The sequence below is a fragment of the Cherax quadricarinatus genome, chromosome 88 (genome assembly GCF_038502225.1).
Source record: "Cherax quadricarinatus isolate ZL_2023a chromosome 88, ASM3850222v1, whole genome shotgun sequence".
Classification (NCBI taxonomy): Eukaryota; Metazoa; Arthropoda; class Malacostraca; order Decapoda; family Parastacidae; genus Cherax; species Cherax quadricarinatus.
This window is the reverse complement of record NC_091379.1, coordinates 4,231,823-4,257,263: the sequence shown is the minus strand read 5'-3', so window position 1 is coordinate 4,257,263 and position 25,441 is coordinate 4,231,823. Positions and strand designations below refer to the sequence as shown.

The 25,441-nt window shown below is 38.0% G+C and overlaps 1 protein-coding gene across 3 annotated transcripts; it reads left to right on the top strand.

The window, feature by feature from the left end:
* On the top strand, window positions 1-25,441 carry LOC128698604 (uncharacterized). Of its 3 annotated transcripts, none has more exons than XM_053790936.2 (9): window positions 1-417; window positions 2,717-2,784; window positions 4,421-4,927; window positions 5,971-6,702; window positions 8,473-8,597; window positions 11,187-11,468; window positions 12,551-12,684; window positions 15,623-15,732; window positions 17,443-25,441. In XM_053790936.2, the coding sequence occupies exons 2-9, from the start codon at window positions 2,725-2,727 to the stop codon at window positions 17,722-17,724; spliced, it is 2,232 nt and encodes a 743-aa protein (XP_053646911.1). In that variant the 5' UTR covers window positions 1-417; window positions 2,717-2,724; the 3' UTR covers window positions 17,725-25,441. The 3 variants fall into 3 exon arrangements, with proteins under 3 accessions (XP_053646911.1, XP_053646912.1, XP_053646910.1); XM_053790937.2 differs by lacking the exon at window positions 1-417 and adding an exon at window positions 454-833 and having other exon boundaries at window positions 11,190-11,468; XM_053790935.2 differs by lacking the exon at window positions 1-417 and adding an exon at window positions 454-833.

The window sequence follows — 25,441 nt, the reverse complement described above, 5'->3', positions numbered from 1 at the left end:
AAAATATAGTGAGTTTCCTTATAGTAAGTATCATGAGAGAAAAATAGGTATATAGTGTAAAATTCCCTTGAAATGGGTAGGCCTACAGCACCAGACGAAGAAAATAGCATATATTGTGCCTGTGAATTTGCCAAAATAGACACATATTGAACTAGACACACCTACTGAGGCAGTGGAACACATAACAGGGCGGCATGGGCGTGAGGGACGCCCACGTGGGCGCAAAAATGGGCGGCCGCCCATTATGCAGGTAATATTCAAAACTCGCGCCTAATGAGCAATGCATTGTGGGCGAAATCGTTAGGCTTAGTGCGCCAGGGTCTATACCAATACTTTTTTGTATTTTTAATGTGTAATGTAGGGAGTTTGGTGTTAATATCTGCGCGAGGGAGTTACATTAACATCTGAAGGAGGGAGGTGAGTGTTGGAGTAATTTATATATGCCTATTGCAACCCTCTGGCCTCGTTAGGCTTATATTATTGCTGGTGTGTTAGGCTTACCAGCCTGCTAGACCTACATGATAACAGTGCTGTGTATATGTGTGAGTGAGTGTGGTAGGCCTCTTGGCTGTGTTATAAAGGTGGTGAGGGAGCAGGTGTAGGCCTGGGAGGTAGGCCTAGCCTCCTAGGAGCATCAACTGGACGGTGAAGGAAGGTAGGCCTACCAGGGAGTGGTGGCAGCCATCATGGCGCTCCTGCTGACCTGAGTAGGCCTATGGGCGGCACCTGCACCTGGCAACAATCAACATAGGCCCATCAGACACCTGCTGTTGTGCCCGTGTTGCACTGTCATGGCCTTAGGCCTATGTGACAGCTGTGTTAACAATACTGAAGTAAGGAGCCATCAACCTCTGCCTTAGGCTTATGCAATTTTCACAATTCTGGTATACGCCCTTCCTTCGAGAGGAGTGAAGGGCTCATGATCCAAGGAATTAGAGCTACACTTCCATTCTTCGGATCAAACCTGTCTTTCTTTCCCTTCCATAGGCCATGGTTAATCCCTGACGGGTTTAGCGCACCCCCATGAACATAATATGGTTAAAAAAAATTCTACCATTGTATATCTTCAATATATTATAATGTTCACTTTGCTAATTATATATATAAAGAAATCTTCATTTATTAAAAAAAAAAAAACTCCACTGCAGAGGATTTTGTGCAGGTCTAAGGCATCCAGGGAGGAGGGCTCTTGATCCAAGGAACTACAGCTGTTTTCCCCTTCCTTGGATCAAATTTGATTATCTTCCCCCTGGGACTTAATGGCTCTTAAAGGAGGCTCCCCTATCAATATAATTAAAATTACATTCAGGCCTAAAAAAATATTTTACAGGCATATTATCTTGAAAATCTATATATCAGAAGTTTAAATAGGCATAAATACATTTTCATATAACATTATTAAAAAAGTATATATGTGGCCTGCAAATAGGCCTTGCTGCTGGTAAGAAATTTTTGATCCAAGGAACTAGACTTACTTTCTCCTTGGACTGAACCAGACTGCAGGTTCAGTGGGTCATACAGCATATGACCCATGCTGTCTGACCCTTATGGGTTTAGTGCTCAGTCACAATGACACAATTTTAAGCTATTAAAGAATAAATATGTTCATTAGTCAAGACAAAATCATTATATTTTTGCTGTCATTGGGGTTCCTATGATTTTACAATCATACTGTTTAATACTGTAACAATTTTAGCTTTCAGACCAGTGATGATTATATGATATTTGTTTCATTGATTATTAAGGACCCCAGTGGAAATAAGAACAACGACTCCAATGAAAATAAGTCACTTTGACTTTTTTTTGGGGGTTATTCTAGGTAATTTACACTATGTATGAGAATTGTACTCTTGTACCTGTGCCTGAGTAAATGTACTTACTGTGTTAACTGTCCATACAATGCAGATTGTTAATTGGCATTTTTTCAGCTTCCTTACAAGATGTAGTTTTTCATTAATGTCTTCATAATGTATAGCGTTACCCTGAATGATAATCATTTTTCAGTTTATAGCATCTAAACTGCCTTCTGATTTTTAAGATTCTGAAATTTCTTTGTCTTTGGAATCTATCTTATGCTTTGTATAATAAGGGAATTTCTGTAGTTCATATATGTCACTCTCCCTAATTGTATAAAAATACTGTACTCCACTTTATAGAAATAAAGTGGAACACTGTATAAACCATACCACGGGCGGGGATAGAACCCGCGATCAGAGAGTCTCAAAACTCCAGACCGTTGCGGGTTCTATCCCCGCCCGTGGTATGGTTTGTTTGCAATCGTGTCATTACGATTTCGTGAGTCATGGAACACTGTATATTATACAGTTGTACAGTTTATGAATGGCTTATGATGGGATACAGTATTTCTATTTTCCAAATAAAGCTAATAAACTTGATAGAAGCAAAGTTTGTTTTATTTGGAAAACAGAATTACTGTATCCCATCATTATTCAGTCATAAGCTGTGTGATTCATATTTATATTGTACAGAAGTGAGAAATACAGTGTGTACGTTCTGAGGATATTGCAGTTCGGAGGTCCATCAGAACTACCATGTCGGCATGCATCTGGCAAGACAGCTGTTGAATGAATGACGATTAATGTGTTTCCTCTTTGATTTTGGAGGAGGGGTCACCCAACCTTGGTAGGAGACAGCTGGTGCTTATAAAAGAAAATACAGTAATCTTAGCCGCCATTAATGTGGAGAAATTTTGCAGGTGTGGCCATGGAGGCGTTGTCGGATGGGGGGGTGCTGGAGGGGGAATCACAGATCATTAGCCTTATCGTGAGTATTATCTTCTGTTAAAGTTTAAATGATGAGATATTACAAGGAACCCAGTGGAAATAAGCCACTTTGTCTGACCTTTTTTTGGGGGGTTATCTTATTTGATTTACACTGTGTATGATAATTGTACTCATGTGTACCTGTGCCGAAAGGAACTTACTAAGAACCAGTTAATGTGTATTTAACTAACTACCATTTTTGACAAAGAATTTGTTACAGTTTAAAATATTCATAGTAAAATTGGGTACAACTTTGATTTGAAATCAGAATATAGTTTATGAATTACTGATGCTGTCAAAAATTACTCCAGCAGGATAAATAGGTGGCCACTGATAGTGGATAAAAGAAATGAAAAAGGTACGTTTTTTAGATTTTGGTGTTGAAGTGGCTAGTTTATTGTGCACCCATGTCCATCCTGTGGATGGTAGTGTAAAAGCATATGGATACACAAAAGGCCTAGGACTTAGGCCCCAAAAGAGTTAACAGGAGTACATATGGCTTTATATCTACAGTTATCTTAATTTGTTGGAAGCAAATTTAGAATATTTGCTTAATACAGTATATATATCTGGCGTCATGTTTTCATTAATAAAATACGTACCTTAACGTATCACATAGGTTACTATACAGTACCGTCTGTCTCTATATTTCTCAGTAAGTGGACTATTAAGGATATTGTGTTCAAGAAAGTGACCTTAAGGCTGACCACATTATATTTAGTTTGATCATCATCTGTGTTTCTACCCATAGATAAAGTAAATACTAGGCACAGTTATGATGACCTGTAGCAACAGAGAAGAGAATAAAGGATTTGATGGAACAACATTTAAGTTTTCTATCCCATACCCCGGCCGGTATTGAACCCGTGGTCATAGAGTCTCAATGACCGCGGGTTCAATCCTGGCCGGGGTATAGTTTGTTTGCAATCGTGTCATTATGATTTCGTGAGTCAGTTAAGTTTTCTATGTTAGGTCATTTAATAATTTTCCTCTACCATCCCATTTATTTATTTTTCATGATAATTTTTCTTGATAGCTACATTGAGACTAGAAATTACATGATACATGTAAGCATGTATGGATGTAGAATATCAACATTTTGTATTTCAAAAATTTCTACAGGAGTTGCCTCTCTCTGATTTATATACGTATACAAGTGGGTCCCGCATATACAGCGCCTCTTTTCGGTGTTCCACATTTTCATTGGCTTTCAGTTAAGCCATTGTTTGTTATATCTGGTTCTTTTACTGCTTTTCCGCTGTTACCTCTGTTTTCATATGGCAGTTGTGTACGGGAAGAGCAACCAGCTCCATATTTTATGGTAAGCATAGTAAATGCTGTGTATGTATTTACTTTTTTAGCTGTTTTTATGCCTAGCTGTATTGAGCATTTAATATATGATAATGTAAACAAGTTAACAGGCATTTGAGATGCATTTAATAATGAAAAACAAGTCTTTTTTTTTCCACTCGCTGGTGATTTTCGCTTATCATATGGGGCCGCAAACCTTAGAGTTGTATGAATGGGGCCTGCCTGTATTTTGTATATCAGGGTTACATAGGTTTCTATTTACAAGCATTCTAACACATTTTATAGAAAAGTCTTGTGATGACTAATCTTACTTGTTTCACAACTAGGGAAATGATGACCTTAGCATGGTTGAGGCATCAATGCTACAGAATGATGCTAGCGTCAGTGCGATGATGGAGTTTGTTGGTGAGGATGAAGATGCACTCTCTGTAGCCTTGTCCAATGCATTTACCAATGCCTCCTCAACCACCACCCCTTCTTCAGCAAGGCTCTCAACCTCCACGTCTCCATTTACCACGTCGTCTTACTCCACCACATCATCCTTTGCCACCACATCTTCGTCTTGCTTCACAACGCACATCACAACTCCAGTAGACCGGGGAGCTGGTATTGAGGAGCTTCCAGGTCACCAGAATCCCTTACCAACACCACTCTTGTTAACCTCTCAACATCACCATCAGCATCATCACCATGGTAACCCTAGCCAGACCCTTCACTCTCACACTGTTCACCACCACCATCACCACCACCACCACCAGCAGCAGCGTGCCCACCAGCCTTCGCAGCCTACTCAACATTCCCACCTGCCACAGAACTATTATCAACATGAACAGGTAAGAGTATGTATGATCTTCACTAAGTGCCAGATCAACCAAGCTGTGATGGATATGTGAGGCAGCAGGCCTCCAGCAGCGACACCCTGGTTGACCAGGCCAACACCAGATGAGCCTGGCCCATGGCCGGGCTCCGAGAGTAGAGAGACCCATTCATTCATGTTGATTCACCGGTACTTCCGGCCCGGGTCTTCTCCAGATGGTGACCTGGCAATAGAGAGACCCTTGAAACTTGTCAAAGGTATATCAAAGATAATGTGTAGCAGAATATTTTCCCTATCAGTCTTCCTTGTGTAGATATATACTTTTAATTGAGTTTATCATACAGTTGAACTTTGATCACAAAATCGTAATAACACCATTAGAGATAAACTACGGTACGGTGGAGAGTGGTGGCTAGAGTGTTTGGTAATGTGTTGCCACCTGTTTGCTGGTGCTCTGGCTCCTCTGTGGGGCTTGTGGTGTATTACTGACTGTAGCATACTATGACAGTGTCAAAATTCTTCATTTTTTTTTGTAAAGGAGGTGCAGTGTTATTAATCTGTTGTGAGTACAATACCAGTACTGTATTTTGCTGCTAAGTGGGGCTGCATATATGTTTTTTTAACGTTTTTAGGTGCATAGTGACAAATGTCTTCCCAGACACTTTTAAAGTCCATAATTCCTGTAAATGGCTATGGGACAGAAAATAATGGTAAAGAAAACTTTTATTAATGTAACATTCACCCACTGGGACTTTATTATGTACATGGAATACATAAACACATGGTATATAAAGCATATGGGAGGGTGAGGTTATGTCAGGTCAGGTCAAGTGCCACTGAGACAGGTCAGATCCAGCTGAGAAGGGTCAGGCTGCTGGGGTCAGGTCAGATTAAGTGGCGTATTAATATTTGTAAAAAAAGTTTTTTTGCCAAAAGTGTCTCTCCCCTAATTCCTCCTTTTAAGGTATTTTTTTTTTTTTTGAAGAGAATTTATTTTCCACGCCTTTGGTACTATATTGTATTTTATAAAGTGATTGAAGAATATTCTTTTATCCCCAGGTTCAAGTATCACCTGGAAGGTCTCAAGGAGGGTATTCTGTAGGAGGAAGTTTTACATCATATATTACCCCGTCCACACTACAGACGTCTCACCCCAATCCACTACATGAAGCTCATCACCAGTTCCTCCCACAAATTAAATCCGAGTCCTCCCCTGTTGAATCTTATATACCCAACCTAAAGAGTGAACCTCAAGAGGAATTTATGGATCCTCTAGACACTCACCTTGAGCCATCATCGACGACAATCCCTACAGCTCCCATAGCATATAACCAACACCCATCGAATATTATTACTGGACGGGGCATCGGTGCTGTTCCCTACACTTCTCATGGCCCCCCACCTACGCCATCTCCTAGTGGCTTGTCCACGATTGAAACAAATGGGACACCATCTCCAGCCTCTCAGTACTTGTATCCATCAGACTCGAATGCATCATACTTGCTGGAACTGGCTACATTGCCCACAAGACACCAGCAGCAACCTTCTCAGGGACAGTCTCAACATCAACAGTCACAGCATCAACAATCTCAGCCTCAACAAATGTCTCCGTCATCCCATACCAATGGGTTAACTAGTTACGGCAGCAGTGTAGAAGATTCTCGGTCTCTTAGCCTGAGCTACTACGAGCCTTCGCACTTACCTCAGGAAGATACCCGGCAGGCAACAACTAGAGGAACCCACATGGTGTTCTTGCCAGAAAATTCTCACAACCTAAGAACTAGAGTAAAGGTAAAAGAATCTGCAATTTAGTTCTTAACCCCTTCAGGGTCCAAGACCCAAATCTGAAGTGGTGCCCCAGTGTCCAAGAATTTTCAAAAAAAAAATTTTTTATTTTTTATTATGAAATGGTAGAGAATCTTTTTGTGAAGGTAATAAAACAAAAAGTACGAAATTTGATGGAAAATTTACGAAATTATGCTCACAAATTTTGATGTGTCAGCGATATTTACGAATCGGCGATTTTGCCGACTTTGACTCACATTTTAGGCCAATTACATTATTCCAGTCAACCAAATTCTTAGCTATTTCACTAGTATTACTTCTATTCTATCGATTGACCACAAGAAATCGCCATGTCAACTGTTTCAACTACAAATTAAAGTGATCGGAAATTGTTAATTTGGCCAATTTAACACAAAGTTCAAAATATTCCAATTTCAAAATAGGGTCCAGAATAAACAATGTAGGTATTCCTGGAACTAAACTAACATTTCCTCTGTTCATTAGTTACGTTTTGAGACTTTACAAATAAATTCCATTTTGATTTTTTATTCACATAATGAATTTTTATTCACACCAAAAAATAGAAGATTTACTGTTATGCAGTACTGTAATAATTGTATAAATATCATCACCATATTTGTGAATGCATATTAGACCCACCAACTGGCATGTATTAGACGTGTGAGGTCGTTTGTTTACTCTTGAATGTCGGCAAAAATTTAACATTTCTGCTACTTTGAGCTCAGTTTCAAGCCATTTCCAGTGCTAAAACCAATCAAAATCATCTCTATTTCTGTAATATGTCTTCCATTCTATCAAATGAGACCAGGAAATCGTAAATACAACTATAAAAAACATACGAAAAACACTGCAAAGTTGCTGTTTTAATCAAAAAATCATGGTTTCAGTTTTTTTCTCTCATTATACACAGTGTGCTGCAGGATCTGTTTTATGTGGTGCACACATACCACATAGATGTATTCTCTCATATCTAGGCCCAAATGTACCACTCACAGTTTATCAGAGTGAGCTGAGCTCATGACGTAGATCTACGGTTTGGACCCTGAACGTAAAGCCGTAGATCTACGGGGATGGACCCTGAAAGGGTTAATTCCACTTGACTTAAAATTTTTAAATTTTACCATCTACTATATGTAATTATAGTAATTGATAATTTTTTGTCACTTAGTTCATTGACCTGTGCCTCGATAAATATGGCGTGTGACAATGAGGCACTAGATGTTTACAGAATGCATCTGTAAGATGTGTTGGTTGTGGTGGGAGGGAAGGAGTCGTCTGTGTACCATGTCACATAATATCCAAATTTTTCATGTAATATAAAGCTATGACATATACAGTGGTACAAATACAGTGGTACAAAAAGGTTGTGGACCTGTACCTCCTACGTATTGCCTCTTGAAGGAAACATGAAACCCCAGTGGGTTTATCACTTCCCTATGAATATAATAATACGTAGCTATATATTAATAATAATTTGATGTAATGCAGGTTTAGTAAGTAAGTTTATTATATACAGTAGTCACTTAACATTTCTGGCATAAACCCTGGTAATAGATGCCGACAAATTGGTTTAGAAAGACATGTGAACAAACACTGGGACATACGTATTTATTAGAAAATGTTTCGGTTGTGGAACCTTGATTATGTCTGGAAGTGATCAAGGTCCCAGGACTGAAAAGTTTTTCTAACAAATATGCCCTAGTGTTTGCTCGCATCTCTTTCAAATTAATGTTTTTAATGCACCATCTGATACAGGTGAACCGGAAGAAGTCGTGCTCACCTTCTCCATTAACTGACGAAGACAACTTTGAGGAAAAGCCAGTGGACCTAGTCAGCAATGACTCAGATGAAGAAACTCTCATTATTGATACAGATACAAGGTGAGTTTAATACAATGAAAATGCAGTGGAGATTATGTATTTCAAAACTTAGGCAGGTTAAGGTATGCAGCAATATGGCAAGCATTCCAGATTTTTTTTTTTTTCCAACAAGTCGGCCGTCTCCCACCGAGGCAGGGTGACCCAAAAAAGAAAGAAAATCCCCAAAAAGAAAATACTTTCATCATCATTCAACACTTTCACCACACTCACACATTATCACTGTTTTTGCAGAGGTGCTCAGAATACAACAGTTTAGAAGCATATACGTATAAAGATACACAACATATCCCTCCAAACTGCCAATATCCCAAACCCCTCCTTTAAAGTGCAGGCATTGTACTTCCCATTTCCAGGACTCCAGTCCAACTATATGAAAATAACTGGTTTCCCTGAATCCCTTCACTAAATATTACCCTGCTCACACTCCAACAGATCGTCAGGTCCCAAGTATCATTCGTCTCCATTCAGTCCTATCTAACACGCTCACGCATGCTTGCTGGAAGTCCAAGCCCCTCGCCCACAAAACCTCCTTTACCCCCTCTCTCCAACCCTTTCGAGGACGACCCCTACCCCTCCTTCCTTCCCCTATAGATTTATATGCTTTCCATGTCATTCTACTTTGATCCATTCTCTCTCAATGACCGAACCACCTCAACAACCCCTCTTCTGCCCTCTGACTAATGCTTTTATTAACTGCACACCTCCTAATTTCCACACTCCGAATTTTCTGCATAATATTTACACCACACATTGCCCTTAGACAGGACATCTCCACTGCCTCCAACCGTCTCCTCGCTGCTGCATTTACCACCCAAGCTTCACATCCATATAAGAGTGTTGGTACCACTATACTTTCATACATTCCCTTCTTTGCCTCCATAGATAACGTTTTTTGACTCCACATATACCTCAACGCACCACTCACCTTTTTTCCCTCATCAATTCTATGATTAACCTCATCCTTCATAAATCCATCCGCCGACACGTCAACTCCCAAGTATCTGAAAACATTCACTTCTTCCATACTCCTCCTCCCCAATTTGATATCCAATTTTTCTTTATCTAAATCATTTGATACCCTCATCACCTTACTCTTTTCTATGTTCACTTTCAACTTTCTACCTTTACACACATTCCCAAACTCATCCACTAACCTTTGCAATTTTTCTTTAGAATCTCCCATAAGCACAGTATCATCAGCAAAAAGTAACTGTGTCAATTCCCATTTTGAATTTGATTCCCCATAATTTAATCCCACCCCTCTCCCGAACACCCTAGCATTTACTTCTTTTACAACCCCATCTATAAATATATTAAACAACCATGGTGGCATTACACATCCCTGTCTAAGACCTACTTTTACTGGGAAGTATTCTCCCTCTCTTCTACACACCCTTACCTGAGCCTCACTATCCTCATAAAAACTCTTAACAGCATTTAGTAACTTACCACCTTTTCCATATACTTGCAACATCTGCCACATTGCTCCTCTATCCACCCTATCATATGCCTTTTCTAAATCCATAAATGCAATAAAAACTTCCCTACCTTTATTTAAATACTGTTCACATATATGCTTCAATGTAAACACGTGATCTACACATCCCCTACCCACTCTGAAGCCTCCCTGCTCATCCGCAATCCTACATTCTGTCTTACCTCTATTTCTTTCAATTATAACTCTACCGTATACTTTTCCTGGTATACTCAGTAAACTTATTCCTCTATAATTTTTACAATCTCTTTTGTCTCCTTTCCCTTTATGTAAAGGGATTATACATGCTCTCTGCCAATCCCTAGGTACCTTCCCCTCTTTCATACATTTATTAAACAAAAGTACCGATCACTCCAACACTATGTTCCCCCCTGCTTTTAACATTTCTGTCATGATCCCATCAGTTCCAGCTGCTTTACCCCCTTTCATTCTACGTAATGCCTCGCGTACCTCCACCACACCACCACACCATTGACTTTGTCAATGGTCCAAGTCGGACCGAAACGTCGTCGTAAGCTTCTCTCTTTTATGTGCTGATTATTTGTGTATCGTTCCAGTCATGGTATTGTGCCTTTTTGTTATTTATTTACATTCTGCTCTTCTTCACTCCTAAAAGATGGTATACCTCCCTGGCCGGTGCATGAAATTACCGCCTCCCTTTCTTCTTCAACATTTAAAAGTTCCTCAAAATATTCTTGCCATCTACCTAGATATATATAAAAAAAATTGTAAGCTGCTGAAAGCTATAATGCATTTTTTGTATATGGGAAGTGAGTCATTAGTTGTTTAGGAAAAAATGGTAATGGCTTCTAGTAAATGTTACTTATAAGAGTGTGGGCTATTTCAGTTGTTGTTTAATATGTTAAGAATGTTGGATGTTCCACTTGTTTAATATGTGTTGTTTAATGTGTTTCTAGACAAGGTCATAAGCAGAGTGAATTCTAGCATCGTACCTACTTGTAGCTATAGGAGCAGAGCTGAGCTGGTGGTGCCCCATCTTCAGTATTAAGTTTGCCAAGTTTTCAGTGACAGGGCCACGCAGCTTTGAAAATGTTTTCAGTGATATACCTTAATACAAACTCCTTGTGTTGCAGCAGCACGCCAGGCGAAGGTATTGAAGGATTTGAGTGTGGAGAGTGCGGCATGGTGTGTCGTACTCGGGGAGGTCTCCGAAAACACCTGACAACGGAGCATCTTCCAGACGAACCAGAGCCAGCGGAAACCATTCCCAAGCAATACTCGTGCACTATGCCACTCTGTCATTTTTCCACAACCAAGCGGGATGCATATGACATACACATTGCCAGCCACATAGCCGAGGGCTGGACACCCACAGGAAAGAAACGACAAAATAAAAACCCTTTACAGAGACACAGGTGAATATTTCTAATACAGTACGGTGCTTCGTTTTACAGCATTTTGCTAATACACAGGTTTTCAATTATATACCCATTCTTCAATTATTCACACCTCCCACTTTAAATATTATAAGCTAAGAATGAAAATATTTTAAAATAAGGAATGTGTGTATTGTATATGAATTTTTAGGCCTAATTCTGTTGCTTAGTTAATGTATGACAGTGTAAATATGTTATTCTCCATGGGGAAGTGGAACAGAATTCTTCCTCCGTAAGCTATGCGTGTTGTAAGAGGCAACTAAAATCCCGGGAGCAAGGGGCTAGTAACCCCTTCTCCCGTATAAATTACTAAATTTAAAAGAGAAACTTTTGTTTTTCTTTTTGGGCCACCCTGCCTTGGTGGGATATGGCCGGTGTGTTGAAAGAAAAGTAAATATGTTATCAGGCTTTTATGTAGAAATATGGTACGGTATATCACTATACCTGAATTCTGTTGATCCACACCTTAATTTTACATGAAGGGCAATATGACTGATCTTGTGTAATGGTCTGCTCAGGAATATTGTCGTGGTGTTGTCCCGCAATTTTAATAAAGCTGTACTAGTTGTAGAATGACAGTTTCTTTGTTATTATTATATTTCTAGCTGATAATGTTATACACAAATAACCTGCATATATGAAAAAACTTATGATGACTTTTTTTTTTATTTTTTTTTTTTATTATCACACTGGCCGATTCCCACCAAGGCAGGGTGGCCCGAAAAAGAAAAACTTTCACCATTGTTCACTCCATTACTGTCTTGCCAGAAGGGTGCTTTACACTACAGTTTAAACTGCAACATTAACACCCCTTCTCCTGTAGACATTTACTAAAAAAGAGATGACGACGTATTAGTTGGATCAAAACCTCGTCATGATTTTTTTCTCTTATACGCAGGTTATTTGTGTGTGATTCCAGTTATTGTGTTGTGCTTTTTTTTGTGTCTTTTTTATTCTCTGATAGTGTTTCAAATATTTTTAAAAATACGTATTATAATTACAAGGATAACAAAATAAAAATTGTGGAAGTGGATTTTAATATTTCATTATTCTTTTGACAGGTACAACAAGGAAGAACTAACTTGTCCGCTTTGTGAGTATGCTTGCACAGTAGAGAAAGCATTCAGAAAACACCTCAAGACACACGAGGAAGGTCATCATGGACCCATATCAAAAGTTTCTTGTTGCATTTGTGGTATGTGATGATTTTATCTGTCTCAGCTTAAGGTTGTGTTTGTAGTATGTGGTGATTGTTGCATGTGTGGTATGTGGTAGTTCTGGAAATATAAACACACATGCAGTATAATGTGATTCTTTATTGACAACGTTTTGCCCACACAGTGGGCTTTTTCAAGTCACAAACAGATCTACCTGGGGTGGAAGGTACATGAGTATTTATAGCCAGGTTCAGAATGCTGTGGTCAGGTGGAGAATGCTGCATCTGATGATGTACCGAGTGGGGTTATAGAGTCTAAAATCTTAAGTAGCTTGGAAGAGAAATTGGATTAGTTTGTGAGCAGACCTTCTGCAGTGTTCTTCCATTCCTATGCTCTTATGTGGGATAGCGATGAAGAAGTTTCTTGGCATAGGAATGGAAGAACACTGCAGAAGGTCTGCTCACAAACTTATCCAATCTCCCTTCCAAGCTACCCAAGATTTTAGACTCTATAACCCCACTCAGTACATCATCAGATGCAGCATTCTTCACCTGGCCACAGCATTCTGAACCTGACTATAAATACTCGCGTACCTTCCACCCCAGGTAGATCTGTTTGTGACTTGAAAAAGCCCACTGTGTGGGCGAAACGTTGTCAATAAAGAATCACATTATATTGCATATGTGTTTATATTTCCATTGTGTCAGTATTTTATACCATTTATTTCCATGTGGTAGTTCTGTCTTTGATGATTGTTGCAGCTGTGATATGTGTGGTTCTTTATCTCCAGTGATCGTTGCATCCATGGGGTGTGGTGTTTTTTATCTTCAATGATTGTTGCATCTGTGGTATATAGTGGTTCTTTATCTTCATTGATGTTGCATCTGTGGTATATGGTGGTTCTTTCTTTACCTCCAGTAATGCAAGTGTGTAGTGCAAGGATATTGCATGGTTGCCAGTGGGAAAACAGTCATATATCCTTTGAGAATTGGAAAATTTAGTTTCAATCATTTTTTTTTTCAGTATTCTTGATTAGGGTGGACAGGTGATATGCAGCCTTAATGACCCATATATCATTGATCTTAATGCACACTGGCTTGTTGTTGATCAAATGTATTTTTTCCTATCTTTGACATTAGTGTTGTGGTGAATAGGAGATAATATGATAGGTAATGTGACAGGGTGATAATATGTAAGTGTGGGATAAAGCAAGAAGGACACTGCAGGTGCTTCAACTCACTAATACTCAAAGTTGATAACAAGCATAGGGTAATTAGTTCACATTTATCTAACTGAAAAAAAAGGAGTTCATGAATAACAAATTCTTGAATGTGGAAGTTTTAATAATAATAGTAGAATTACCAACAAGATGTTAGGTAAGTGGACACAGATGCAACTAATGTGACATTTTATTGTGGCAATGTTTCACTCTCCAGGAGCTCTGTCAAACTGTGGAGGTTTTGTTGTACTGGCGTTTATATATGTTTGGAATTTTGTATTATTTGTCCATGTACATATTCATTATAAATCAAGTCTGACACATTCTCTTCAAAAAGTTGAATTTTTCATTTTTATACTGTAATTCTTATATGAACTTTTCAGGTAACTTTGTCGATTTGTGCAGCCTTATGGTATGATACAATAATTATAATTGGTCATTGACTGATACAATAATTATAATTGGTCACCTGCACTGATTAGTCTCAGAAGTTTCAGAGATTTAATTTTGATAAAGAGTTTAGGATCATTTATTAATAGATGGATATTGTGGGAAATAGATGAGATTTCTTAAACAGGAGTTAAAGCATACTTGTGCACAAATTGTGTTAAGTCTGCAAATTAAGCAGGGTCTCAATTAGTGCAAATAACGAATCCTGTATAACAGGTATATCTTGCTACTTCTCCTTACACTTAGGTCACACAACATGTTTGTGTTTACGCATATATATTTACACACCCATCTGGGTTTTCTTGAATTTTCGTAATAGTTCTTTTTCTTTATTTCTTCTTATCTTCATGGGGAAGTGGAAAAGGATTCTTCCTCCGTAAGCCATACATGTTGTAAGAGGTGACTAAAATGCTAGGAGCAAGGGGTTAGTAGCCCCTTTTCCTCGTGACCTAAAAAGAAAAACTTTTGATTTTCTTTTTAGTTCATCCTGCCTTGGTGGGATATGGCCAGTTTGCTGAAAAAAAAAAAAAAGAATCCCATAGAGTGGTCACGTTATCTGTATTTGCTTTTTTTGAATTACAGCCTCTCCTCACTTAGCGGCATACTCATTTGCTGATGACTCGGACTTATGATGGGCTCTCTGACCAATATGCATACCTAAATAATGTATATTATAGCTGATTTCCTCTCTTCTGTTTATTACAATATACAGTACACTACTGTATAAACATTTAAAATTATACTAAAAATCTTACAAGTGGTGCAAAGGTGACATTAAAGCAATATCAAAGATGGTTGAAATAAACCCATTACCATTATCGCATGCTCCTCGTTTAGAGACGAATTCGTTTACCGACACAGTATTAGGAATGGAATTCCATTGTTAAGTGAGGAGAGGCTGTACTGTATAAATATTTAAAAAATATACTAAAAATGTTATAAATGGTGCAAAGGTAACATTAAAAGAATATCTAAGATAGTTGACACAAACCCACTACCATTATAGTATGCTCCTCACTTCAGCAACGAATTTGTTTACTGACGTGGTCTTAGGAACGGAATTCTGTCGTTAAGTAAGGAGAGGCTGTACATGTAATTTTTGCAAACGATTTGAAGAGTTTGGGAAAAAACTAGCATTAATTAATTTCAGAGCAAAACAGAACTTGCAATATTCGAATTCATGCTAATAGAGACTTGACTGTATATAAAAATGGAAAGGGCTTAATCTTTGCTATGCTTAATAATTTAATAAACAAGTGAATGGTGCATATTTGGTAATGTGGTTTAAACATTGGTGTTTTCTACAGGTAAAGATAGACCAAACGAGGCAGAAATGAAGACGCACATGAAGAAGCACCGAATAGGAAAGTTCTATCGTTGTGATATATGCAAGTTCCAAACTGTGCAACTGAAAAAGGTATGCTGTGGAGTGTATTTTATTATGTTATACTGCCCATTTCTTCTTATCCAGTAGTATACACACCCAGAGGTGTGTATACTACTTGTTTTATTTCCTGTTTAATAGATAAGAGTATCTTGGGCTGGTGGTGTATAGGTAACATGCAGCCTTAATGATCCTCGTGTAGTTGATAGACTTTAAACTTAATTTAATAAATACTTTGTCTCTTAGAAACCCCTGACCAAATCCCATTTCTTTCTCCCCACTGAAACTCTCCTTTCCCTTTCAGTTTTGTCTCACTTAGAGCCAGGACATCCAGTTTCTTTTCATAACATCCCCTATCATCTCTTATCATCTGCACTACATCCATGCACATTCAAACATCCCAACTTTAATGTTTTCTTGTTTTTATTTTTAGTAAGCTAATTTAGTATGCTAATTGTGCTTTTATGTACCTGTCCCTAAATAAACTTAATAATTTGATGATGGGAAGTACAGTGCCTGCACTCTGAAGGAGGGGTGTTAATGTTGCAGTTTAAAAACTGTAGTGTAAAGCACCCTTCTGGCAAGACAGTGATGGAGTGAATGATGGTGAAAGTTTTTCTTTTTCGGGCCACCCTGCCTTGGTGGGAATCGGCCAGTGTGATAATAAATAATAAAAAATATTATATATGTATATATATTGTATATGTATATATATTATGTATATATATGTATATATATTATGTATATATATTATGTATATATATTATGTATGTATATATATACATATATAATATATATACATAAGGTTATGAGGATAACAAAAAGATTAGGTGATGAAAGATTGAATATCAGATTGGAGGGAGAGAGTATGGAGGAGGTGAATGTATTCAGATATTTGGGAGTGGACGTGTCAGCGGATGGGTCTATGAAAGATGAGGTGAATCATAGAATTGATGAGGGAAAAAGAGTGAGTGGTGCACTTAGGAGTCTGTGGAGACAAAGAACTTTGTCCTTGGAGGCAAAGAGGGGAATGTATGAGAGTATAGTTTTACCAACGCTCTTATATGGGTGTGAAGCATGGGTGATGAATGTTGCAGCGAGGAGAAGGCTGGAGGCAGTGGAGATGTCATGTCTGAGGGCAATGTGTGGTGTGAATATAATGCAGAGAATTCGTAGTTTGGAAGTTAGGAGGAGGTGCGGGATTACCAAAACTGTTGTCCAGAGGGCTGAGGAGGGGTTGTTGAGGTGGTTCGGACATGTGGAGAGAATGGAGCGAAACAGAATAACTTCAAGAGTGTATCAGTCTGTAGTGGAAGGAAGGCGGGGTAGGGGTCGGCCTAGGAAAGGTTGGAGGGAGGGGGTAAAGGAGGTTTTGTGTGCGAGGGGCTTGGACTTCCAGCAGGCATGCGTGAGCGTGTTTGATAGGAGTGAATGGAGACAAATGGTTTTTAATACTTAACGTGCTGTTGGAGTGTGAGCAAAGTAACATTTATGAAGGGGTTCAGGGAAACCGGCAGGCCGGACTTGAGTCCTGGAGATGGGAAGTACAGTGCCTGCACTCTGAAGGAGGGGTGTTAATGTTGCAGTTTAAAAACTGTAGTGTAAAGCACCCTTCTGGCAAGACAGTGATGGAGTGAATGATGGTGAAAGTTTTTCTTTTTCGGGCCACCCTGCCTTGGTGGGAATCGGCCAGTGTGATAATAAAAAAAATAAAATAATAATTTGATGATTATTATCTTTCAGCTCATACAACATCGGAGAATGCATACTGGTGAGAAGCCACATTTGTGCCCCTTCTGCCCCTACCGTGCTGCTCGTCGTGACAACCTACGGTCCCATGTGCGGCGCATGCACAAACGAGAAAACATGTACGGAGACACATTTACTCCTCGGCCTGTGCTGCTGGCCGAAGCCGACTGTCAAGATCACATTCGTGTTATTGAACAAGAGCACCACCAACAGGTCCAAGGCACATCCATTCCAGGGTCCACACAGCCTCATCCTCCACTCCATGTTCCACTATAATTTATGTCTAGCTAGTGGTGCGAAGGTGGAGTTAGTCCATCATCAGGGTCGGCTCGACTCTGTATCCTGTGTCTTATTCATAGTCATAACTTTATGTTAAATATGGAATGCTTTAGATAGTTTGACAAACCAGTATGCCATTGCTTCTCGTAGAGCATCATAAGATATTGGGTCCTTGCTAACCAAGATTTGCAAACCATTGGATGAGTTCAGGTGAGTGAAGTGAGTTACAGGTTTTGTCTTTACCAGCAAGATGAAGTAGATTGGAATGTGATTACTCTTGTGATTTTTAGTAATTGGCTTTATAATATTACCTACTAGCAAAGATTTGTTATGTTCCTACAATTTTTTTTTTAACGTGGGTTTAAACCCCCAAATTTTTAATACTTTTCATGTTGGCAAAATTATAAAGATTCAGTACTTCACAAGTTATAGAAATATTAAGTGTGCATTTAAATGTATTGTTATAAAACAGATTTAGGTTAGATAATTTTTACATTTTTTAGGAAATCGGAAATGACTCAAAGAGTTCATAAGTACCGGTGGTTTATGGTTTGGTTCATAATATATATATAATATATGATACCAAGGTACAGGATGATGGCATGACCCAGTGATGGCTTGGTGTGATCAAGGGAAATTGGACTGATATGGCAATGAAATGATGAACTAAAAGACAGTACCGTGACTGAAACAATACACAAATAACCCGCACATAGGAGAAAGAAACTTATGATGATGTTTCAGTCCAACTTGAACCATTAACTAGTCACACTAACACATGAAGGTAAGGGAGCCAGTAACATATGAGCGCCTTACTTTCATGCGTTAGTGTGTGACTAGTTAATGATCTAAGTCGAGCCAAAACATTGTCATAATTTTCCTTCTCCTATGTGCTGGTTATATTTGTGTAATGAAATGAATGTTTTTATATACTGTTAATACTACATATATTGAGGCAACTAAAATGCTGGGAGCAAGGGGCTAGTAACCCCTTCTGTATAAATTACTAAATTTAAAAAGTAAAATCCAAGTTTTTCTTTTTTAGGTCCCCCTGCCTCGGTGGGATATGGCAGGTTCATTGAAAAAAGTATATTATTTTGCAATATTTAAGTCAGTTACTAACTTCTGCATAATGCCTAATTTGGAAGTGTTGTGCAAGGCTAAAAATGTAAATTCAGAAAGCTGAGAATCAAGAAGGGAAGGTGGTGTAATTTGTATACATATTAGCAAACAGTATATACTGTTTATGATCTTAACATAGACAAAAAATATCCATTTAGAAATTTTATTTAGTACTGCATAGTGTTGACAAGTGTATGGTGTTGATGTATGACTATGGTAGATGTGTTTCAACTGGTCCCTTGATGGGGTCGTGATCCAAGGAATTGAATTTGTCCTTAACTTCTTTGGATTGAACCCGATTGTCCCCCGTTTCCCCAGGCACTGCATGACACTTTCAGGTTTAGTGCTTCCCAAAAATGCAATAAAAGGTAATGATAATCAGCTGTGGTTAGCATTTAGAAGGTACAAGACATAGCTGGTGGGTTAGGTTCCACATTGACGCCATAAAGTAAATATCACATTAAAGCGAATCGCAGACTTTTTTTTTTTTTTTGCTTGCCAATGCATATAAAAGCCTAAAAACATGTTTACACTATCATCTATAAAGTGTGCAATACCACTAGGCCTAAAAAAAGATACAAAAGGATAAATAATAATTTTTTTTTGAAAATTGCCGAAAACTATCTTAACAGCAAGGCAAGCGCTGAAAATAATGAACACGAATATAGTTGAAAAGACAGTATTATCGAAGAGCTCCAAAACGAGCACTGTATTAATGAGCTATGTCTTGGGTGCATTCTTGTAGGTGGGTGTTGTAATTTTATTATGAGAGAGACAGGATGGCAAGCATCTTATAGTTGCTCTGCAGAGTGTATCTGAATGCAGTTTATAATCCTGTAAATGATATTAAATTGATAAGAATTAAGTGATGCCAAAGGATTAATTGATAAAGGATTATTTGATTACAAAATATATATTGATGATAAAGGATTAATGCAGCTAAATTTAATGTATATCTCAACATGAAATACGAAAAACATAGGATAAACAAGATTTGACTAATATTTGGCTTGGGTTTTATATTCTGAAATTAAATGGCTTTATCATCCTCCTCAGCCGTGGTACTGGTGCTTTTAATATTGTAGTTTTCTGTTTTCGGTTGAGATAAAAATTGGTTAAAAAAATTACTGAAGGGAATCACAGTTGTAAAGAACTCTTAGGCATGTGAGACTACCAGCAAATCATCACTTGCTTAGTAGTCTCCATATGTAATTGGCAGATTATGACAACAAGTATCGTATTTTCCAGCTTATAAGGCACAAGGGCATACAAGACGATGTTTCCAAGCAGTTGTGACGTAATGTTAGTAAACAACTGCTAAAGCGCAACACAAAGCCTACCCTTGATCCTGACTGAGCATATAAGGCTCAGGATGATTTTCCAAGACTGTAGGAAAAAAGCATGCCTTATATGCTGGAAACTACATTATGTTAATAAGGCAATATGCAGTTTATGGCATTTTATTGAGATGTTTCAGCAATCAGGGACTGTTAATTGATAAAGTTTCTGGTGGGTGAATATTTCCTGAATAAAATGTCGTAAACTGCATAGCATTGTACAGTAGCGCCGCCGTATCTTCAGGTTCGGTTTTTGCAGTTTCAGTTATGTGCGGTTTACCCTGGCCCAAAAATAACCCTTAATTTTGCTTAATAATAATGCCAGAGTGCAAAAGTAGTGATGGTGACAGTTGTTCAAAGCCTAAGAGAAATCGTGAAGTGCTTCTCATCAGTGAAAAAGTGCTAATTCTCGGCTTATTATGTGTAATTTATCAGTTAAACTTTATCATAGGTATGTATGTAAACAAAAAATTACTTAAATATAGGGTTTGCTACTATCTGCAGTTTAGGGTATCCACGGTAGGTCTCGGAACTTATCCCCTGCAGATACGGGGGAACTACTGTACTAGCATACTTGGTAGTCTGCCACAGCCTCCAGTGTTAGAGGAAAACTGGAGCTCTTGGTTCCAGAGTTTGTGTCATGGCCAGTGTGTTGCCTTGACAACACTTGCAACATTGCCATTTTCTTCATGGCAATTTTGCTTTTGTTTTCATTGTACATACTGTGCTGTTATATTTTAATAATAAATGAAGATTTTATTAGCAAATACATTGAATATAGAAAGTTAAAAATGGAGTAACATCATTCATAAATTCAACAAGCATAAGAAGAGGAAGATAAAGTTTCTTGAATTTAGGTACAGTGAGTTATTTTAAACATAAAAAATAAATTTCTTTTTAATTCCAGTAAAATTTTAGATCACTAAATGTCACTGTATTTTAGTTGGCATTTTTATTATTGACTTTGGCACTAGGTCTTTTATGCAGTTGCAGCTGTCAGTCTTGTATATAGTACTCAGTGTACTGCTTAACAAAATGTACTCTATAATTAAAACCTTCAGAATTTTTTCTAATATACAATTACTTTTTTCAAGGAGTGGACAGGATTTAAACATGATGTTTAGAATAGACTAAGCTTACAAGCTACTGCTGGACATCATTTATCCTTAATACAGCTTCACTAGCCAGTGGTGGAGCACAGAATTACCACCTGCTAGACTTCAGGTTCGAATTTTATCTATTCCTTGAGAAATGCATAATTGTAGATAAATGATATGTAATACTAACAAGATGAAGAATTAGACATGTGTGCAACATCTGGGTATCTTTATTGTAGACGTTTTGCCAGCCAGTGGCTTTATCAGTGCAATTATTTGTACAATTATATACAAAAGATGAGGTAGTCAGTCCCTCAGCCTAGAGTTGAAGAACACCGTTGGCAAAACATCTACAAATAAAGATACCCAGATGTTACACACGTGTCCAAATGCATAATTAAATCTTGTGTACTTGGTATTAGCCAGGTTGTGCCCAGCGATGTGGAACACTTAATCATGACGTAAACAGGGCCCCCATGGGATAGGAAGCCAAATGCAATAGAACAAACTTGAGTAAACGGTAAGCTAAATTTCTTGAGCCTTGAGTTTCAGCATTTTAGGTCATATAGCACATATTCCTCCATTGATAAATGCAACTCATTTGATCAGAATTAAAAGGCAGTACGTGTTTACCATCTACTCGAGTTTGGTCACTTCTTGACCTCAATATCTACCTCAGGATAAGGACTTCATCCCTCATATTTATATTACTACTTGCTCAGGATTATGTTTCAAAATCTCAGGTATGTCTTGTTCATAATGTTTGCAATTCTCCAGTGTAATATACCTCATAATGTTACCAGTTAAGTCAGAGTATGTACAAATACCAACTTGCAGACATGGTTATTCTTTGAGTACAGTATCTCAGGAAGCACACGTAGTACAATATTTAATATCTAACAGATTTACCATGAATGATAAGGCTACTTGAAGAGTGTACCATGGTTGTGTCAAGGCAGGTTTAGTTCATTTTTCAATTAGTGCAACTTTAATGTGAGATTAGCTAATTACCTTCACCTAACATTACTTGATAACACTACAAACAGTGCACTTTTAGATTAGTATGTTGCTGATGCTGTTTGTAAGTAATGTTATATATGGTTTAATAAGACACATGAGCAAACACTTGAACATATTTATTAGAAAATATTTTGGCTCTGGGACCTTGATAGCCACAATCCTTGAGGTCCTCAGTTCTTAATGGCCACAAATTTTGATGGCCTTGATCCTTGATGCTCTTGATGGCCACAATCCTTGATGGACTTGATCCTTGATAGCCTCAGTCTTTGATGACCTCAGTCCTTGATGGTCTCAAACCTTGATGACCTCGATCCCTGATGGCCTTGATCCTTGATGGCCCTGATGGCCTTGATCCAAGCACCGAAACACTTTGTAAAGAATATATGCTAGTGTTTGCTCCATGTCAGTCTGAACCACTTGTCAGTATCAGTTATCCAGGTTTATACTAATGTTATATACCGTATGTTTGCCGGAGATCAAGTGCAAGAGCTAATAATTACTAAGTGCAATGTGGATATTCAGCGTTGGATTCTGTTTTTATCAATGCTGATGCCTTGTGTAACACGTGATGCCATTTTTTTTCCACTATACGTTCCACCTCGATCAGCAGATTAGATAATTGATGTAGTTATAGATTTGTGTAGTCATTTTATTGTTGAGATTTGACTGTGAAGACCTGGTTTAATATTATTACATAGATAGCTTCTGTTATTACTGTTAGCCCATTGTACTGCCTATGAAATATTAGGCTGGGAACAGTACAAATCCCAAGTCTCAGGTCAACCACTAGGGGTTAACGAGGGTCATTCTGACCCTACTATCCAATAATCTCCATATGAGAATGTGTGTATATATATATATATATATAAATAGACAAAGTTGTTCTTGTAGCTGAAGGATTAATACTCTTGGCAAAATGTTGATGTATTGTTAAATCAGAATACATAAACATGACTACTATACCTCAAAACTTTTAAATAGTACCTTGGAATTTTAACTTTGTGCTTCACTGTGAATATGATGATATTGATAATAACAATAATTATAATAATAATAGTCTAAAACTTCATATTGCAGATCATACCATAGTTTTATTTTGGTTACTGTACATTAGTCATCACAGACTTCATAGTAAGTGCAATTTTAATGTATCTAATGGACCACATCACAGTTAAAACTGAGAATGGGAAATTGGAAATATTACATTCAATTGGGAGTATACAGTATTAATTTCCCTTCAGTTCTATTATTTCCTCCTTCAAGTTGGGTACTCCTTCAGCACTGGAACACCATATATTGTAATATTGAGAGGCTTAAAGCGTTCACCTCAGGTAATAGTGTACTTTACCGTATGTTCAATAGAGACATGTTTGAAGTTGTATTACTTCACTTTTTATTATAATTTTTGGTTGTAACCTTCAGTGCTTGTTGGATGGTTAAAACTATGTATATATGTTTTAAGGTAGTTTCCTCACACATTTGAAGCTTTTTCAGGGAACATTGTTTGTTGTCAACTCAGAAATACATATTATTGTGTAATGGGTCCATTGACCTCCAAGAATACACATGACCCACTCACACATAATATAGGCTTTAGTACTGTGCTGGTTTATACTTAATACCAGGAGTTACTCTACCTGACGGTCACTTGCAAGTGGCAAACATCTTCACCTAGACTGTCTGCTAGGTAACCTCATAGTTCCACTCTAAGGCATAAAATACTCAGCATTTTTTAATTGACAATGACATTTCCTTCAAAGTCAGATTTTAAGGCACTGTTTGACTCCGACAGATTTAGTGCCCCCTCCTTCCTTTTTTTTTTTTTTTACCACACTGGCCATCTCCCACCAAAGGAAGGTGACCTAAAAAAGGAATGCTTTCTAACATATTTCAAGTTTTTTCTTCCTCAAGTCACCCTATGTTGGCGGGAAATGTCCATGATTTCTCATTTCTCATAAGACTATAAAAGATTGTTCTTTTTATAAATAAGCAGATTGCATGTAACTTTGGCAGATAAAATAAAAGGATCTGTCTCTGGTGCATCCTACATAAAAGGATGAGGATGAGAGATTATCCAGTAAAAGGATTCACAGGTTTGCAAAATAGACAGAAACCTTGAGAATAAATTATTCGTGGGGGGAAGTGCTTAACCAATAGGGGATCATACAGTGCCTGGGGGGAATGGGAGACAATCAGCTTCAATCCAAGGAAGGAGAAGTCAGGTTTAATTCTTTGAATCAAGAGCCCCTCACTGGTGTGAAGGAACTTCCCTCAAGGAAGGAAAAAAGATTTGCTTATCAGAGCTTCATTTAACTTTTGAATAGTTCAGAACATTTCACTTTAAAGCTGATAAAGACTAAATTTTGTCACCTCTGAACCAGCATAGACCCGAGGACACAGAGGAGGCATTGTCCAGGTACATCATAGGTTAGTAATAATGGTAGAATTAAACACAAAATGCCACATTAGATGCATCTGTTATAGGTAGTAGGTTGGTAGACAGCAACTGCCAAGGGAGGTACTACCGTCCTGCCAAGTGAGTGTAAAACGGAAACCTGTAATTGTTTTACATGATAGTAGGACTGCTGGTGTCTTTTTTCTGTTTCATAAACATGCAAGATTTCAGGTACGTCTTGCTACTTCTACTTACACTTAGGTCACACTACACATACATTTACAAGCGTATATATACACACACCCCTCTGGGTTTTCTTCTATTTTCTTTCTAGTTCTTGTTTATTTCCTCTTATCTCTGTGGGGAAGTGGAACAGAATTCTTCCTCCGTAAGCTATGCGTGTTGTAAGAGGTGACTAAAATGCTGGGAGCAAGGGGCTAGTAACCCCTTCTGTATAAATTACTAAATTTGAAAAGAGAAACTTTTGTTTTTCTTTTTCGGCCACCCTGCCTCGGTGGGATACGGCCAGTTTGTTGAAAGAAGAACGAAGAAAGATGCATCTGTGTCCCTTTACCTAACAGGTCTGAGGTTGTCTAGTGAGAATTGTGACTTAATAGCTATCTGCCATAAGTGAGTGTCAGTCAGAGCAATTACTGATTATTGAGTAAAAAAAAAAAAAAGGATTTTTGGCACTTAAGGTTGTATTGGGTGAACATCAGTAGCATCAATCTAAGTGTATTTAA